Consider the following 19,157-nt stretch of genomic DNA (forward strand, 5'->3'; position numbering starts at 1 on the left):
GCGGGCCGGCCTCGGCAGCTGCCGGCCCCCCGGCCGCACAGGCTGCACTGGCCGCCAGGGCACTCCGGGCCGGACTGACCACGAGTGTGCGGACCGGACGGTCCAGTCGCGGCTGGCGGATGGCCACCGCAGCGTACCACCACCCACGCTGGTGGCTGCTCCCGTCAGGTAGTACCCCCGTACCCGCGCAGGTGGCAGCACCAGGCAGTACACACTGGGGGCTGCTCCAACCTCGTAGCACCCCTCCACCCGCGCGATGAGTAGCACCATGCAGCCCACACTGGCGGCTCCACAAAACACCGAATCACTCTTCAGCCCACACTGGCGGCTACACCCTGACCCCGCAGCATCCCTTCATCCGCGCAGAAGGTAGCGCCCCATTTCGGACTTGTTTGCACCGCACCGCCACCCAGGCTGATGACTGCACCTCAACGAGGAGCACCCCACCACCTGGGGTGCAGCTGCATCCCACGCCGGCCTTGCCCGGGACACCCGACCTTCACGACGGCCGCACCCGACGTCCGCTCTTCCCGGGTCGTCTCGGCCCGGCCGCTCTATTTCTGCCGATCGGCGGTAAACAGGCTCCCGCTCGGCCGCTCATCCCTGCCCTGACCTGGCGTCAGCCTCGGCGCCTGCCAGCGGCCCCAGACGCCTGCCAGCGATCGCTGATGCCTGCCAGCATCCACTGATTCCTGCCAGCGATCAGTGACGCCTGCTAGCAGCCACTGACGACTGCCAGCAACCACTGACACCTGCCAGCGATCACTGACACCTGTCAGGGGTTTCTGACGCCTGCCAGTGGCTACTAACGCCTGTCAATGGTCTTTGACGCCTGTCATTGCCCAGCTAAGGTCTGCCGGTGACCTCTGACACCTGTCGGTGACCTCTAATGCCTATCAGTGATCTTTGATACCTGTCAGTGACCTCTGACGCCTGTCATTGGCCTCTAACACATAGCAGGGACGATCTGTGTCTGCCTGCGACCCCGCGAGGCCCCTGACTCATCAGTGAAGACTGATGTTTATCACTGTGCGTTCAATAATTCGTGTTCTGTACAGGGCCTTTTTATTTCCGCCGGTGAGACAATTTAATGCTTTTCAGATTCAGATTTCAGTGCCCGAACGGATAAACGAGTTTCGCAGGGCGTCTGGCTGCCGACAGGCGGTAATAGTGCTGAGAGCAGGAAAGCCGGATAAAAACCCACGAAAGTTTTATGAATGTCGCTAATGGTCCTCCCACAGATATTCCTCATATTGCTGAAGTCCTGAAATTAGCGGGATAGTTTGGTAAAATAAGCGCATGAAAGCGGTTCTGAGCACTGGAAAATGACGAAACATCCTTCAAAAATACGCTAACAAACGGGTTTCTCTCCAGATTTGGCCCACTTACTTCTCAAAATCACGACAGCTTGTCCTGACTAATGCCTCTACGCAGGGTCATCGCTTGACACCTAATAAACACGCCTGCGTCGCGCCAGTATCGTATATGTCCGCACATGCCGACGTCCAGCCGACGTCCAGCTGGCGTCCAGCCGACGTCCAGCTGACGTTCAGCTGACGTCCCGCCGATGTCCAGCCGACGTCCAGCTGACGTCCAGCTGACGTCCAGCCGACGTCCAGCTGACGTCAAGCTGACGTTCAGCTGACGTCCAGCCGACGTTCAACTGACGTCCCGCCGACGTCCAGCCGACGTCCAGCCGACGTCCAGCCGACGTCCAGCTGGCGTCCAGCCGACGTCCAGCTGACGTTCAGCTGACGTCCCGCCGATGTCCAGCCGACGTCCAGCTGACGTCCAGCTGACGTCCAGCTGACGTCAAGCTGACGTTCAGCTGACGTCCAGCCGACGTTCAACTGACGTCCAGCCGACGTTCAGCTGACGTCCCGCCGATGTCCAGCCGACGTCCAGCTGACGTCCAGCTGACGTCCAGCTGGCGTCCAGCCAACGTCCAGCCGACGTCCAGCTGGCGTCCAGCCGACGTTCAACTGACGTCCCGCCGACGTCCAGCTGACGTCCAACCGACGTCCAGCTGACGTCCAGCCGACGTCCAGCTGACGTCCAGCTGGCGTCCAGCTGACGTCCAGCCGACGTCCAGCTGACGTCCAGCCGACGTCCAGCCGACGTCCAGCTGACGTCCAGCCGACGTCCAGCCGAGATATTCGCCGACGTCCAACCGATATGCGCGTCGGGCCGTCTTCCCGTTGTCTACTCGACGTTTGCTCGCTCCCCAGTCGACTTGCCCCGCTCTCCAGTCGACGTTCTTTGTCCTCCAATCCAACAAGCCAGCCTGTCTCTACGCTGCGGATGAATTCAACGTCCCCAAAGCCACAACTTTGCTTCGCGCGGTCTTGGCCATGAGGTCGTTATCATGCCCGGCGAAATTATAACACCTTTACATTACCTTAAACATATTCAAGCAAGAACGACGCGTATTCCAACACTTTGGCTGCACACATCGCATGCCTCTGTCATGTACATAACTTAATATCACATAAACACCGAGAACAAAGCGGGGTGACGCTGCATCAGCCCTCTCCTTGTCCCTGCGGCTTCTTTCTGTCACCGGAGTGCGGTCCGCCGCGTTGTGCAACCATTTCCACACTTGCATCTCCTGTATTGAAAAGCGAACCGGTTGTCAGCTCCAACATTATTATAACTGAGAACACCTTGACCAGTCACATACCATGCAGCACTCTATAGCCGGTAGCCTCTACCACACTGTTCATAGCTGACTCACTGGGCAGTAACTGAGTAATATGTCATCAATCATGATGCAGAATGCTGACAATAAGTTATACTGTGTGACTGCGACAAAATGTAAATTGGCACAGAACAAGATGTATCAGTTTAACCTAGATGCATGTGAAATTACTTCGACACAATCCGAACCAACAGCCCGTCCTGCTTCTACACCGCACATCAATCCCAGGCCCTAGAACTAACTTCAAGGGTCTTGCGACTGATTAATGTGATTACACCTGATCGCCACAACCACACCAAAGATGCTGCTAGCCCAGCACTGCCAATTTTTGGTACAACATCCCAAATCTGGTCTTATTCCGGACTCAGACATGCTTATGATATGCTTTGATACCTGCTAGTTAAAACCTTTGGAGTACCCCATGTTCCATTGCCCTGGTTGTTAAAGGGCCTTGCCCTGGACTGGAGTGGGGTCTCCGAAACAATAAGCCGCTCGCAGGCGGGCGGTGGGGGGGGGGGGGGGGAGGCTCCTGAATACATAAACGCTCCATGGTGAGAGTGTGCGATCGGGTCTCTAGCGACTTTTTACCCGAATAGATGAAACCTGCTCAGCTGCGCTGAACAAAGAAAGACGTGATACGAGATAGCCACGTCTGTGGACATTTCTCATCATGGTATCGTGTTATCAACACGAATGGTTATGTGCAGGATAGCAGAGGCACAGCCGCATTGTAGAAACCAAGAGGCTCGCCTTTGTAGATCGGAAGCCGTTTGAGGAGAGGCGGGGTGTAGGCTGCATGTCCAGGACTGAGTCCCATCAGGGTCTCCGTCAAGTCCCCTGTACCCCATTTCCCGTCGTAGCGTCAGAATACCACAGAACACCCGCTGGGAAACATGTTCTGCTGTCCCGGTATCTCGCCTCCGGCTCACTGGTACGCACGCTACGCTCAAAGTCATTTCTGTATTTGCATTCGTCACAGGCGCTCACCACAGTCCGTCCCGCCGGCGCGTCCGCCCTCGCGCCGGCTGCTCTTTGACTCTTCCCTGTTACTCCGTCCTCTCCTGACCCCGCAGCCGCGTCCCTCGCACAGGAGCAGGAGCCTAGAGCAGGAGCGGAACGAGAGCGCCTCCAAGCGGCGCTCGGCAAACTACGCAAACATTCACCGACTGGCACATAGGTGTTCCCTGACACCTTACACATGGGCCCGAGGTGGTCACCACATGGGCTACCAGTCCACCACGTGGTTTCGAAATGCACTAGCCCACGTAGATCTCACATCGTGCCCACCTACATGACAATGCAATATTGTTGTTTGAATTGAATTAACCGTGCCTGGCTGTCGCCTGGCTGTAAGATGCTGCCTCACCTGCTTTGCATCGTAGCATGTTTTATGAACATTTTGATTACGGTGGACGGCCCATATGGGCACCATCGAAACCCACTTTTTTGTCCATGCTAAATACATTGCCCATGTGAGAACACGTGAACCATTTGAAACCCACATAGTGCCCCTTTGAGTGTGCTGGCTGGTGGACACCATATTGCCCCAAAGTCCCGGGCCAACTTCGGATTTCCCTTTCCTCTCCTTCAGCTCACCAATTTCATTTGTTCGCAGTTCACCAGTTCCTTTACTAGTGAATATTCTGATGCTCGAAAATTTTAAGTCGGCCGGTATAACTAGAAGGACAATATGAAGTTCCCCGCCCTTTGAGCCTGATCTGACATTGAATGATGATGACTTTGAGATGTGACATGATGACTTCAGCACCTTAAAATACGCTACTTCACGCACTAGTGATTGTCCTTTTGCTCACAAATCCGAAATCGGCCGTTAATTTTGCTGTGCTTTTTGGAAGACACTATGCAGGCCAGACCGAGCTGGCCCGGCTCGGCTCGGCTCGGCTCGGCTCGGCCCTGCCCGACCCAGCCCTGGTTCATGCATTGGTGTTTGTTCTGATGCTCACTAATTCGAAATTGGCCAGTAATTTTCTGTGATACGGAATTTTCCATTCTTGAACCTCATTTCGACCTGGAAGGTCACGTGATCTTGTAAAATGGACATCACATTCGTTATTCCAGTGTCATCTGCCGCACTGCTTAATAAATTGCCAGTTAAATCGCAAACTTCACGGGCATTTCCATGATGAGTGCATGGTGCTTTACGAATAAATCCGTCCCGAGTGTTAATATAAATATCACACAGGTGAATCGTACAATCTGGGATGCCTTCTAGACGTATGCCCATTGATTTCATAACGCTTTCAACAGAACCACTTCTTGCACTTTCCAAGATGTGGCCGTCTTCGCCTGCCGGTTGACAACGCCGCCGCCGGGCGTAAAAGGACGTGGTACCAATGCCGCGCGGCCCATGGAGACTGCAACGCCGAGCGTCGGTGTTCTGTTCACCGGAAGGCAAGCGTGCAAGCGTACAAGTACATGCACACCAAAATCCTAATTTGACCAGACACGCTCCACTCATTTCCGAGGTTAAGAGTTAGTGCAGAAACGGCAGCAAAGTTCCAACATCCCCCACCTACATTTTCGGCGCGACAAAGGCATTTAGAGCGGCGAGCGGCGACCGAAGTTGGGACGCCGTGAGGCATAGTCGCGCAGGGAGCCGTTGATGGGCCTGGTAGGTAGGTTGGTTGACGACGAGGGTTGGGGAAGGTGCCAGGGTGCAAAACAGACATTTCATGCCGAACATGTCCGAAGAAGCCGCTAAATTGCGGCAATAATTTTAGCGCATTTACATGGGGAATGCGAGCGTCGAGTGCTCGGCGCTCAAATTGCCACTAGTGTCGCGAATAGCTGCACATAGGGACTCAATGGTTCAAGGAATCGTGCTGTTGCAAATGTAATGTGGGAAAAACACTGCAATCAATTTTTACTGCAAAATTATTTGGAATTCAGGGTGTTGAGCTTGGGCTGAGTTAATGACCATGAGATGCAGTACACTGATATGTTACAATTGTCCAGCACGGTTGATTTTTTTGTTCTTGCAACCTGAGGCAAAAGGTGAAAGTTTTCTTGTAATCATTGGCAAATGGGTGTAGCTGTGAGAATCAAGCTTCCTTCAGTCCTGAAAAGTTTATCCTGTGTGTTTTTGGTGTCAGATGGAGGCTTTCTACATTTCACTGTTAAGAATCATGCCTAGAAAATCCCATGATTTGTATGCTAAAAAATTATTATGATTCTTGAATGCTTGTTATTCCCAATCCCTATAAACAAAATTTACATGCACACCCTACTGTATAACCTTGCTGCTCAGCAGCCTTCTCAGGCGAGCACCAGACATGGATTATTCATGATTGATACTACTGAAAAATGTATTCAGATTTAAACATGCTAACTATCAAACAGCTATCTTTCAGAGAGATGCAAACTGACCTACAAAGATGAGTGGGATTCCAGACAGGTCATGGCAGCCACCCACTGTCAGCATGCAGACCACGTAAGTGATGCTAAGTTGTTCACCACTTGCTTGGCTTTGCATGCAAACATGTGTCCAATCCATTTTCCTGTGAGAGATGTGAAGGGGTCTTCCTTTGTTTTTGATTTGATGTAGTTCTTAAGCCTTAGAGACACAGTGTAGAAACATGGTTCTGACAATTCTACTATGTGTGCCCTACAAATGCTTAGGACCACTGTTGTCAGTGACATGGCAAGAGTGGTTTGGAGGATGATGCCCATGAGATGTATTTTTGTGAACTGGCCGTGTTAATGATAAAAGATATAACTTCCCAGAGGTGGTGCCCAGGTATTGCATTCACAAGTTTCTCTGATACATGAACTTCACTGAACTGTTAATGTATTCTATTAGCAATGTGTGTGGGAGTGAAGCAGGCATTTTCCAATTGCTTGCAATAAGAAGTTGAGAGTTGTATCAATCAGTGCAGTTATGTGTCTATGATAATTTTATACTCATTTCTTCTTCACTAGTGCCACCCTTTGCCTTGCACAAATCTCTATGGACTGATAAGTTATTGGGCAGACAATTAGGCCTTTGGGATGCTTTTACAAATGATCTTTTGATTAAATGGTGAAATCCTGTGGGCACACAGTGATGTACCTGCACAAATCCACATGTCGGGAGTCTACCCAAAGATTGGTCAAAGTAGACCCTTCAACAGCAAAGCTTGAAAAATGTAATGGTCAAGGACAGATGTTGGTGGGGTGCTGCAGCATGTTACTTTCTATAGAAGAATGCCTGCAGGATGTGCTTTATTCAAAATTTATCTGCTGCTTCATCAGTGTCTCATGTTTTCTGTGTAAAATGATTTGTTTGTTTGTTGACATTTCTCACATTAAGTGTTACAAAATTGTGGTGGTATTGCCTTCCAGGATGGGTTTGTTTGTTGACATTTCTCACATTAAGTGTTACAAAATTGTGGTGGTATTGCCTTCCAGGATGGGTGAGATTGTGGTCGAGCTGTACTGGAAGCATGCTCCAAACACCTGCAGGAACTTTGCAGAACTCTCGAGGAGGGGATACTATAATGGTTGCAAGTTTCACAGGATCATCAAAGATTTCATGATTCAGGGTAAGCCACAAATGTGTTGCAGACCTTACATATTTTTAAACTATGGTTTTGTTTTGTACATTTTTGTCCAATTTTGTATGGGTCATATTTTAACAATGCAGACATCAAAATAGTGAGGCATGTATGTATTTATACACATACATATATATATATATATATATATATATATATATATATGTATGTTTGCGCTCCGCAAACATACATATATATAATAGAGATAAGAAGTTGAGTAAATCATATATAAGTAATATGATCACAAATGATCTTTTAATGATCACAAATGATTATGATATGATCACAAATGATTTACTAATACATATATAAGTAAATCTCACCGCGCTTCCTGAATGTTTTATGTTGTTCTTAATTTCGGGTCCGCGCACGTGTCGACGAGTGCCGATCTATATATATAATATATATATATATATATTAATATATATATATATATATATATAATATATATGAGCAATGAAGTGGGGTGCAGCAGACATTGCCCTGTCGCTCACGTTTCTCCACCGACCGTCGGCGTGCGGTTTGCGCAGGTGGTGACCCGACGGGCACCGGTCGCGGCGGCGCCTCCATCTATGGCCAGACGTTCGCCGACGAGATCTCGCCCGAGTTGAAGCACACCGGCGCCGGCATCCTCTCGATGGCCAACTCCGGCGCCGACACCAACGGCAGTCAGTTCTTCATCACGCTGGCGCCCACCCAGTGGCTGGACAGCAAACACGCCATCTTTGGTTAGTAGGCCACCCGGCCGGCTGTGCGCCCCTCTCGCTGGGCGGCTCCCCTGGCCTGGTGCCGCCAGCTGGCTAGGCTCGGTGTGGCCATGCTACTTCCTGAATGTTTTATGTTGTTCTCAATTTCGGGTCCACGCACGTGTCGACAAGTGCCGACGAGCGGCTCGGCGCCTGAGGTCCCTCCCCAGTGGAAATGGCCGAGAGGAAGCGGATGTCCTTCTGTCATGTCTACCTGGTCAAGTGAATGCCAAGCCGCTCAGCGCCGAGTGTGGTCATGACGAACGACGTGCCGGTGAGTTCGCTGTCTCGTCCGCAGGTCGTGTCCGGACTGGCATGGACGTAGTCAAGCGGATGGGAATGGTGGAGACCGGCTCGGACGACCGGCCGGTGGACGACGTGAGAATCACGCGAGCCGAGGCCAGCGGCGCGTGACGAACCGCCCGCTTGTCATCGTGCCCCATCGGCCGCTCCCTCCGGCTTCATGTCAGAAATACATCGCCAACGTTGCTTCGACCGCCTTTCACCGTCGCCTCGCCTTACGGAAAACCATTGCTCATGGTAAGCCTTTTATTATGAAACATCGGATATACGGTTCACGAGGACAGGCGGCAGCGGCGCGCCGGTGCCGCCCGGCGCCGCGATCGCCAGCTGTACCAGCCGCGCGGTCCGGGCGGCGGCGCCGGCTCCGTGCCACGCCAGCCGCAGACGACCCGCGCGTGCGCGCTCGCGCACTCAGGGAAACGGACAGCGGGGGCGACTCCACGCAAGCAAGCACTGCCGCAGCGCCGCACCTCAGGCCGGCAGCGGATGACCGCCGACGGCAAATTCTCACGCATGATGTGGACAACACGAGGAGCGCTTCCACGACCTCTTCACTAAAAAAAACAACGGCGATTCGAGAACGGAGGCGAGTAGTGTTTTATGACAAGACACAGTAAGTGCATACACGGCTCCCGTCCCGCCGGTGAGTAGTAGGACCGGGCCTCTATTGCACCGGGCAAACAGTCGGTCGCGGCAGTAGCCGATGGTCACCTATGTTGTACAGTGGTCGCCGGAGCGGGATACAGCGGGCCGCGGTCAACGCTGGAGAGGAGGGCGGTGAAAGGGTCGGCGGCGCGCGCCGGCGGCCCCGCCCGGCCGCGCGTATTGCTGTGGAGGGGCGGCCAGCGTCCTGCCCCGCGAGCGGGCCGCAAACCAGCGCGCCGGCGCACGCGTGCACACAGATACAACACACGCGAGCCGCGCCTAACAGCGCTGGCACCCAATGTTGACTGACAACAGGCTACACACTCATCGCGCTGCGATGTGCTTCAACAAATCTCGCACAGCACATCCAACAATAAATCTCGCGGAGAGTTGGGGCCGAGCAAGGGGCCAATGTACAGCAGAGGCGTTTCAACACAAGTCAAAAGTAGAAAAGTTGACAAGGTCACGCGCTAAAATGCGGACGCCGATAAAGGCTGTCGAATGTGAAGATAACGCAATGGCACCATGGAGACTAGTAGAAAAGTATACACATAAGAACAACATCTTGCTATGTTCACGCACTTCAGCCCATCGCTACTGTCTCCACTGACTAGCCTTCAACCCATAGAGTACCGTGGCGATCGACCCGCCATCTGGTGGCGGGCGCCGAGGTACAGGTTACACACGAGGGCACCAGGCGTCCGCGACTCTGCGCCACCGCAGTTTCAGTCCTAGTTTCCATTGGCACTTTTAGAACAATTTGTAGATTCCAAGTCCGTGCCGTAAATTCGGCCGGCTTTCCTGGCCATCTTGCAGAGCATTTCCACGGAGGACTTGTGGGCGGAGCGCAGGCTCAGCACCCACTCCTTCAAGCCAATCTCGTCCTGTGGAGGAGGCGTCATCGGTCACTTGTCCGGTCGGCAACATGCTGTGCCGTCTCGCCTGCACCCTGACACGCTCGCTACGTCATCTCCGACGACTGACTCCACAACGGAAGTGGCCGGCGATCAAACCCAATCACGCAGGACTTCGCAATCCAGTGATTGCCTAGCACACTGAGCACGTGGGTAAGTGGTCCCTCTTATCGAGCCATCTAAAGCAGGCGGCACAGCTGCCGCATACCACGGACATTGCGGAGAACCCATCCCTCACCTCACTCAAATCAGGCACCCTGGCACCCACCAGGCATCCCTGAATCGGCGTCCGCAGACCTGCGGCAGCGCGCGTGCGGTCGCGGCACCCCGGCCGCCGAACTCACCGAGTTGGTGAGCACCACCTTGCCTTCCTTGGTCTTGATGACGATGCTCTGCTCGCCCTTGACCTGCTGCAGGTCGGCTCCGATGTCCTCCACCAGGTCCATGAAGATGAGCTCGGGCTTGCTGCTGCCGGACTCGGGGTACAGCTCCAGCCGGTTCGGGTACAGTTTGGCGTAGCGCGTCTGCCAGGCCGAGGCGAACGGCCCGCCCAGCTTCTTGATGTAGCCGTGCAGGATACAGTCGGAATCTGCAACAGGCCCGGGGTCCACTGACAGCTGACGGCGCGGAGGCACCCGGAGTTTTCACCAGAGGTTCACCAACAACTACCGGTGTTGTAACCAGTTGTTGTGCTGGTAGCAACCGGAACCAGTGACACCAGGGCGAAGACAAGCCTCTGTCCTTTCCGCTGGCACTACAGCGCCGGGCAGGGCGTGCTGCGGCGCGACGCGGATCTCCAAATTCTCCAGGCGGCCAGGGCTCTGTCAGCGCCTCGGACGTGGGCATATGGTAATAAAACACTGCCAGGCAGGGCGCTCACGATCCAAGGGGAAAACGCCGGCCTAAAAATATAATATTGTATCTCGCTACACAACCGGTCTGAAGAGGTTGCGAACCTAGCCGCGCTTCTTGTTTTAATGTTTAGTTCGAACCTTTTGGTTGGGTGCATTTCTGTGATCAGCACAAGCGCTACGCAGTGCTTGCTGCGTCAACCACGCCCTGACGACCCGGCCGTGAAATTCCGGGTCAACGGGAAGGTTTTGCGCAATGCCCGGCACCATCCGTCTTGCTCTCTGACGTCACTTGACCTTTAAAGTGGCCGCTGCCACTGGCCATCCCGGTCAGGGGGAAGCGGATATTGTAACCGTCACAACATTCAGGCCTACGTACGCCTTAACGCGTGCCCTGCCTCTCCCCGCCTCCGCGACATCGGCTATCAATCTATGGTCGCGCATCCAGTGAATGCGTTGTAACTGACGGATATTCATGCAGTTGCCTGCAAAACGCCAGTTAAAAGCGCGAGGGCCACGTTTTGTGATGTGAAACTGGCCCTCAGAAATGGTCCATCCCGTGGAAAACGTTTGGCTGTCTTCAAACTCGCCGGTGGAAATTTAAATACGAAAATCTTGTTGCTGTTTACGTTTGGAACTTATCTTGAATACGATCCAAGCGAAAACATCCGTCAAAACGTAACATAAATACGCACTCAAGTGAACCTTAAGGACGCCATTGGTAAAAACACTTCATCAATAAACTTCATCTCCTTCAACATAATACGCGGAGATACCCCTGGACTGCACGGGACTAAGCAAACGGGGCAGTGTGATGCATGTTGCAAAACATGCTAACAATTTTGTTAGTGACATAACTGCATCCTCAACGATTTGCGTACAGCCCGTCGAAATGAAAAAAACCGGACCAAAGCAAAATGGCTCAGGCTTGTTTTTCTTACGACCCTTCGAACAAGCTTTAATTCCTAAGATTGCGTTTCGTTGCTCAGATAGTAACAACAACGCACTCAAACCATTTGACACGCCCGCACGCCCGCCCGCACACACGCACAGAGCACGAGACTGCTGCGTGTCCCTCTGGCAATTTCTCCCCATATTCACATGAGCTGAGATGTCTGCATCTAGCAACAAGGTTACAAAGGACGCTTGCCTCGCTCGGCACCAGAAGGCAGTCTAACGACATCCTGTGTTCGGACCATCACTAGACTGCCGCCACCCACAGGGCGAGCCAACGGCCCTTCCGCTCCGCCGCTCCCGACGACCACCACCTGCGCGACACACCAGAGCCACCAGCTCTTCCGCTCCTCCGCTCCTGACAACCACCACCTGCGCGGCACATCACAGTGACCGGCCCTTCCGCCCCCCCCCCCCCCTCCCCCGCTCCTGACGACTACCCCGGCGGCACACCAGAGCCACCAGCTCTTCCGCTCCTCCGCTCCTGACAACCACCACCTGCGCGGCACATCACAGTGACCGGCCCTTCCGCCCCCCCCCCCCCTCCCCCGCTCCTGACGACCACCCCCGCGCGGCACACCAGAGCCACCGGCCCTTCCGCTCCGCCGCTCCTGACGACCGCCCCCACGCGGCACACCACTCACCCTTTTCGTCGGCGTCGAAGCGCAGCTTGTGCTTGGATCGCTTCTTCTGCTCCAGCTTGTCGGCCTCGGCATTGACCGTGTCGAACACGGTCTCGGCTACCTCGTTTTGCCAGCGCTCCGATATCACGAGCGGGAAATTCTTGTACAGCTCCTGATCCTGCTCCGTGAGCTGTCGACGCCAGGGCAACGGCGTGTGAGTCGCGAGCGGTCACAGGCGGGCAGACGCGTCTGCAAACGGACTGAGCTGCAACACCGCGGACCAGCTCAGGCCGTGCAGCAGCCATCTAACACGCGGCAGCGGCGCCGCTGACCGATCCCTTTCACCTCGCACGACGAACCCCGGAACTATTTAAATGGACAAATGCTGCCCGACTTCCAGGACGTGCATACGGGTTTCTGAATCGACCAGCAGAATTTCACGAAAACGAACGCATCTCAAACCCTATCTAGCGGGGGTGGGGGAAGATAGGTCACACCGTGTATCCACGACCATTTTCAGCAGCTCACAATCTCAACAGTATCCAAATCACCGTGTCCTGGCCGCCCTTGCTTTCCGCTGTTTTACTGTGCTGCTCCCCCCAGTCTCCCGGTACCCTCAAGCTCACACCTCCGCCCGGTGTCATCCCACCACCCACCTTGATGCCCTTGGTATCTTCCTCATCGAAGGAGCCGATGTCGAAGGCGTCGGCGGCGTTCACCTCTCCGCGCGGTGGCACCAGCGGCGGCGTGTACCGCTGCAGGTACACCTGCTGCCAGTCCAGCTCGCGGAAGAACGGGTGTTCCTTCACCTCGTCCGACCTGGCGGCCGCCGGGACATGGCGAGCACGGGGTCAGTCGCGCCACGTGGAGCGCCTCGCACAGCAGTCGGCGCAGCGGTCGGTGCTGGTTCCGGATTTACGCACGTGACATTTAACGGCCCGCCCCCGTTACTTGACGACCGGCCCGAGCTGTTGCCGGAAACTACGACCGACCGGAGAAAACAAGGAGGTGTAGCTGGCAAGGAGTCCGAGAAGAACGGGGGTTACCGGTCAACACCAGGGGAAGCAGGAGGGAAAGGGCTGTCGGCGGCCGATCCAAGGGGGGGGGGGCGGGGGAGGGGGGGGGGGAGCCAACCGATGTTGAAAAGATAACCAACTCGACAGTCCTGTACCCGGGATCGCATATGTCACCCTCCCCTTGCAGCGGTGGATATTCACACTTGAACACTGCTTCACGTACGTGTCCAGGGAAAGATTATATACGAGCAGTCACGCCCTCGGCACACCAGTCAAACATCGTGACGCCGCGACGCCGCTCCGAACGCCGTCCCGCTATAGCGCTACATCAGTCAAACAATAGCAACCAACCCTGTCACGAACACCATCAACCGCTGCCACAAACACCGTCAATCCCTGCCATACCCCAACGTGGACCGGTTAGATAGCATCACGTCACATCAACACACTGGCCCAACGCCGTCACGTCAAGTCGCCACATTAGGCGCACATAACTCTCACAGTCAGGCCGATTGCCCTGTTGCGATCTGCAACATAGTGGATCAGCAAGGCGCGAAATGCTTTTTGGTCACCACCCGTATTACATATTCTTAAGTGTCACCCATTTACCAGAAAATCAAGGCCTGTGTCAGTCTCAGCATGTCCGCCGAGCTATAAGAATTCATCACCATAAAAACCATACGACAAGGATCGACGACGAAGCCAACGAAGTATGGTAGACGCGCTTCCAGCCAACGGTCCGGAAAAAGCCAGCTGTCTGTGCGTATCCGTCGAATATTTCGTGTAGTGTTAACCCATACGCAATCGCATAGAAATTCTGATCCAGTTGCTCGGACAGGGCACGGTCGCGACTGGCTAGAGAATCCCACTTCCCTCCTGCCATCCCAAACAGAGCCCCCCCCCCCCCCCCGCCAGCTCAATTCAGCACAGATCTGCCTGTTCCGCGGCGCGGACATCAGGAAATGAAGGCATCACCTGCCATGAACCGAGTGACCTCCACAAATTGCTTTGGTTACAGATCTCGGCCAGTGTGAGTTGGAGGCTAGGCTCAGTGACCTGGGCCACGTCCTGTGTGAGTTGGAGGCTAGGCTCAGTGACCCGGGCCACGTCCAGTGAGTTGGAGGCTAGGTTCAGTGGCCTGGGCCACGTCCTGTGTGAGTTGGAGGCTAGGCTCAGCGACCTGGGCCACGTCCTGTGTGAGTTGGAGGCTAGGCTCAGTGACCCGGGCCACGTCCAGTGAGTTGGAGGCTAGGCTCAGCGACCTGGGCCACGTCCAGTGTGAGTTGGAGGCTCGGTTCAGTGACCTGGGCCACGTCCAGTGTGAGTTGGAGGCTAGGCTCAGCGACCTGGGCCACGTCCAGTGTGAGTTGGAGGCTCGGTTCAGTGACCTGGGCCACGTCCTGTGTGAGTTGGAGGCTAGGCTCAGTGACCTGGGCCACGTCCAGTGAGTTGGAGGCTAGGTTCAGTGACCTGGGCCACGTCCTGTGTGAGTTGGAGGCTAGGCTCAGTGACCTGGGCCACGTCCAGTGTGAGTTGGAGGCTAGGCTCAGTGACCTGGGCCACGTCCAGAGTGAATAGGAGGTGCAGCTCGGGTCTGAAACTGAAATGTTGGAGGACGTTGAGAAGGCTGGCATTTCCGGAGACTCTGTCACTTCTGTGATCATTAAGTGTCAAAGATACTCAAATTAATGGCTGCGTGAAGGGTCATGATGGCTGTCATGGCGTTGCTTGGTTCTCATCGTAATTGGATAATTTAGCAATAATGAAATTGACGGTAAGTCTTTAACTTCCCGTACACATACCCGATACTCCGCTGTCAACGACATTAATCCTCATGACCTAAAGGAAACTGCTTTGTTGCGTCTCTGCTGGCAAGTTGCATATTTACCTCCTGGATCTTTCCGGGCCATTAGTCATTGAGCGCTGATGTCATGAATTATACGATACAGGTTGCCTCTCTCCCGTCATCGTCGGCGATTACTGTAGAACCGACACAAATGGAGCCATTAAATGAACCATCAAAAGGCTGCGGCTTTTATCTAAATCCACGACGCAATGATGAGAGCAGTGATGGGGAGGTGAAGAGGCACTCCAGCGGCCGCAGCACAAGAGACCCCGGAGCAGGCCAAACGGCCAGGAGACAAACCGGCAACAAATCTTTGTTACCTTAAATCTCGTTATATTGACCGCTCTGTGACAAATTGCTCGTGTCACTCCAACATCGCAGCTGGCTACGTTGGAACATTTGTGTCACACGCCGCACGCTCCACCGATGCCATTTAGTTGGATGGGCTGTGGACTCCCAGAAAGTGACGGCTCGACACCGACAACGTTACTGTCAACGAAGCTGACCAGGTTAATGTTGCCAATAAGTGGGTTACCCAGACGAGTGGGGGGGCCGAAAGAGAATCTCGGACAGTGCGGCCAGGCTGAGTGATTAACAACCACGGCGCAAACCACCCTGCGGTGGTCATGGGATGCTCACTACAGTCTGCGGGTTAAGGTGGTCATGACGAGGAAGTCAGCAGCACGGATGCCTCAGGCGTCAGTGTGTTGTCACGACCTGGTCCGTATGGTTCTGCGGTTTTGACACCCGCCACACTCAGTGTGCGCGGCGGCTTGGGGCTCAGGAACGGTCATGGGATCTATGAAATAGCTCAGCACGTTAGGAGACCGAGCACTGGCCCCGGGGCGGTGGACTTGACTTGGAGGGTGAGATGTCATTGGCACTGCCTTCGATCCCGAGCAGTCACGAACCACTTCACGGAAAGGGGCTTCCGAGGGCTCCGGGGCGGACAGTCTGTTACCGGACGGGACCCCCGAAGGCTCTGGGGCGGACAGTCTGTCACCGGACGGGACCCCGAAGGCTCCGGGGTGGGCGGTCTGTCACCGAACGGGACTCTCGAGGGTTTTGGAGCGGGCAGTCAGTCACCGGAGGGGACTCCCGAGGGCTCTGGGGCGGGCAGTCCGTCACCGAAAGGAACTCTCGAGGGTTCTGGGGCGGGCAGTCCGTCACCGAAAGGAACTCTCGAGGGTTCAGGGGCGGACAGTCCGTCACCGAAAGGAACTTCCGAGGGTTCTGGGGCGGACAGTCGTGACAGCGACGGGTACAAAAAGGGAAGGCCATGGCCTCGAAAGAACCGACGGCTTCCTTGTTAGGCAGGGGTTCGGAAGCAGTCGGTATCCATGTAGCAGCCAGTCAGAGACGAATTCTCGCCTGCCACTCCGGCAACAAAAACATTGAAATTAATTTGTACTTCTGTTAATGGCAATAGGTGTGATCAAAAAAGGGATCCGATTGTTACGAAGACTGTTTATACCCACTGACCACCAAGTGTCTTTTTTGAGCACTAAATATGGCGCCACTGCAACCTTGCCATCTATAGCGGGAGCACAGGGGTCAGTCGACCGACACTGTAACACCCCTAATACGCCCTTGTCAAATTACAGCCTCACATAGCTGTAATTTGACAAGGGCGCTTTAGGTTACCAAGGTGCATTGTCAATAATTTTGCCTGAAATCATGCAACATATCGTACAACCTATATGGCATGGGACGCACGAACACTCATTATTTTGTAGGCGGACAGGCAGCCTCGAAAATGTCAGAGAGGGTAACACTTGAAAGCAGGAATCTGAGATCTAAAGGTTCTATCGATAAACACATCCTGCCGACTGGTGAGAGGGGAGCCGTAACCCAATGCTGAGTTGGCTATCACAACACCCGTTCAGAGATGTTGCAGTATGCTCCGCGAGGATGCATTGGTAAGTCCCTGCCAAGCAGCTTACAGCGAAAAGTCTACCCTCCAAAAGCTCCACCAGTCCAAGAGGCGCTCCAACGCGACGGACAATTTCTGCCCGAGTACCCTAGCGTGACACGACCGTGGCTGTCCCACCAGGCCCGGCCTTGTTCTCTCGCAGTCAGCTGTCAGCAGATCATTCACGGGCCACCTATGCGCTTGCCAGTGCGCGAACCCGCATGCCCGCCACCAATTGGCCAGCGTCCGGCGCCTACCAACTGCAGGGACGGTTCAGTCGTCTCTACAGTTTCCGTCTGACATTGTTCTGCTCAACCAACTCTGGCCATCGGTCTTCTCAAACGTCAACACGTCATCTTCAGATACTACAGTCCACTGCCGAGTTTTCGATAGCCAGTCCCGTATACAGATTGGGGACAACTAGATCTTCAAATAGAGTATGAACATGTCAGACTTCGACGGCCGTCTCCATGCCTGGCTGCTTCAGCGACCAACTTTAGTAATTTGCGGGTTTACTGGACCGTGTTAGCAGGCTGCTCTCTGCGCCGTTGTGAATTTCTTGGGATTCCTTTGCCGTTCCGAGCGGCTCCAACGGCAGTTCTTTCTAACGGACTCAAATTACAAACTTCTTACACTCTTTCTCCATTTCCCCCAAGCTTCCAGCCTTAATAAAACCGCTTGGGCCATTTGTAGTAGATTAACTTTCACAAAACGCATCGATCTGAAGGACCAGTCCCGTTTAACTTAACAGCTGGAGGACACCACAGAAAGCCAAACGCTGACGACACATCCCAGCAGCAGGCGGGCGCACCGGGGTTTCACACGCTCTTCAAACACCGCGACGCACAGATGCCGTGCCCTCGCACAAGTGCAGCCCAGCCCACGGCTTCCTGCCCGTCGCTCGCCTCACACCCCGGACGGCGACGCCGGGTGACACGTATGAGAGCGCGCGCGCCGGCCGCTCACCCCCTGCCGAGGCAGCCCAGCCGCTTGTCGACGTCACGCTGCAGCAGGCCCTCCAGCAAGTCTCGCAGCTCCCCGGAGAACGTGTCCGGCAGCTCGACGTTCATGGTCAGCGTCATCCGGTCGATTTCGTGCTTGTCCTGAAAAGCGAGCCAGGCTGGTGATCGGCCCGCCTGCGGGGTTACCACGCTAGCCGGCCGGCTGGGGACAAAACGGAGACTACGGCCGCGCCCGGCCGGCTGGGGACGAAACGGAGTATATGGCCGCGCCCGGCCGGCTGGGGACGAAACGGAGCGGCCGCGCCCGGCCGGCTCGCGGACAAAACGGAGACTACGGCCGCGCCCGGCCGGCTGGGGACGAAACGGAGTATATGGCCGCGCCCGGCCGGCTGCGGACAAAACGGAGTCTGCGGCCGCACGCGGACTCCGGGCGACGCGAGGGCATACAGTCGCGCCTGATATTGCCACGACTGGCTCCACAATACGCTTCTGTAGTTCAAAAGCCGAAAGGGAACAAATGCAAGCCCGCCTCAGGAGCCTTCCTTCCTTTGATCTCCGGTGCGACTGCAAACATCACTTTGTTGTTAGTACTAATAGGAACTGTTTTCACAATGGTAGTCCGTGCGAAACACTCTACAATGCCTTCAGATGTTTCGATGAATTGTGCGGGCATGTTTGTCGTTTCAAGCACGCTCGAACAACAGCGTTTCTGGGTGTTAGCATCGCTCCAACTAAAAAAAAACTTTGGCGGCAAACACGTCTTGATAACTTAAAAGCAATAAAAGATATCCACGTGAGGTCCTGTAGCAAGTCAAAAATGCATGCAAAAAGCTTTTGCGTACACGATTAAGGGGAAAACAGAACGTTGGATTTCGTTTCAGCTTTGCAAGACCGTATTCGCAAGCTTGGACTATGTTCTACGGCCGTCAGTGCTGCGTTCATCCCCAACAGCATTCTGGCTATCCTATCAAAGCTACGTTATCATTGAACAACAGAACAGCGCAATGAATATGCTTGTTTCCACAGCTGAACAAAAAACAGCTAATACAATGACCGATCATAAAAATATAACTCTGAAGACCACAATAAAACAACAATAATTGACATTACCAATATGCCCGTAACTACTGGCGA

The 19,157-nt window shown here is 54.4% G+C and overlaps 2 protein-coding genes across 5 annotated transcripts in view; one reads left to right on the forward strand and one right to left on the reverse strand.

Moving 5' to 3' along the window:
• The first annotated feature begins 5,287 nt into the window (after positions 1-5,287).
• On the forward strand, positions 5,288-8,490 carry LOC119112880 (peptidyl-prolyl cis-trans isomerase-like 1). 4 transcript variants are annotated; one of them, XM_037237172.1, is made up of 5 exons: positions 5,288-5,330; positions 6,059-6,149; positions 7,106-7,239; positions 7,782-7,979; positions 8,296-8,490. In XM_037237172.1, exons 2-5 carry the CDS (start codon positions 6,094-6,096, stop codon positions 8,409-8,411), a joined length of 504 nt encoding a protein of 167 aa, XP_037093067.1. In that variant the 5' UTR covers positions 5,288-5,330; positions 6,059-6,093; the 3' UTR covers positions 8,412-8,490. The 4 variants fall into 4 exon arrangements, with proteins under 4 accessions (XP_037093067.1, XP_037093069.1, XP_037093068.1 ...); XM_037237174.1 differs by having other exon boundaries at positions 5,304-5,330; positions 6,070-6,149; XM_037237173.1 differs by having other exon boundaries at positions 5,311-5,334; positions 6,070-6,149.
• Positions 8,491-8,573: 83 nt separating this feature from the next.
• Positions 8,574-19,157, reverse strand: part of LOC119112879 (G protein-coupled receptor kinase 1) — a gene marked incomplete at its 5' end in the record, with an annotated part of 37,249 nt that continues 26,665 nt past the window's right edge. The window contains 5 exon segments of the mRNA XM_037237171.1: positions 8,574-9,829; positions 10,204-10,448; positions 12,309-12,477; positions 12,944-13,106; positions 18,028-18,164. Of these exon segments, the coding sequence (XP_037093066.1) occupies positions 9,677-9,829; positions 10,204-10,448; positions 12,309-12,477; positions 12,944-13,106; positions 18,028-18,164 (867 nt within the window).

Source organism: Pollicipes pollicipes, unplaced genomic scaffold, assembly GCF_011947565.3.
Source record: "Pollicipes pollicipes isolate AB1234 unplaced genomic scaffold, Ppol_2.1 Scaffold_7261;HRSCAF=8764_pilon_pilon_pilon, whole genome shotgun sequence".
Taxonomy (NCBI): Eukaryota; Metazoa; Arthropoda; class Thecostraca; order Pollicipedomorpha; family Pollicipedidae; genus Pollicipes; species Pollicipes pollicipes.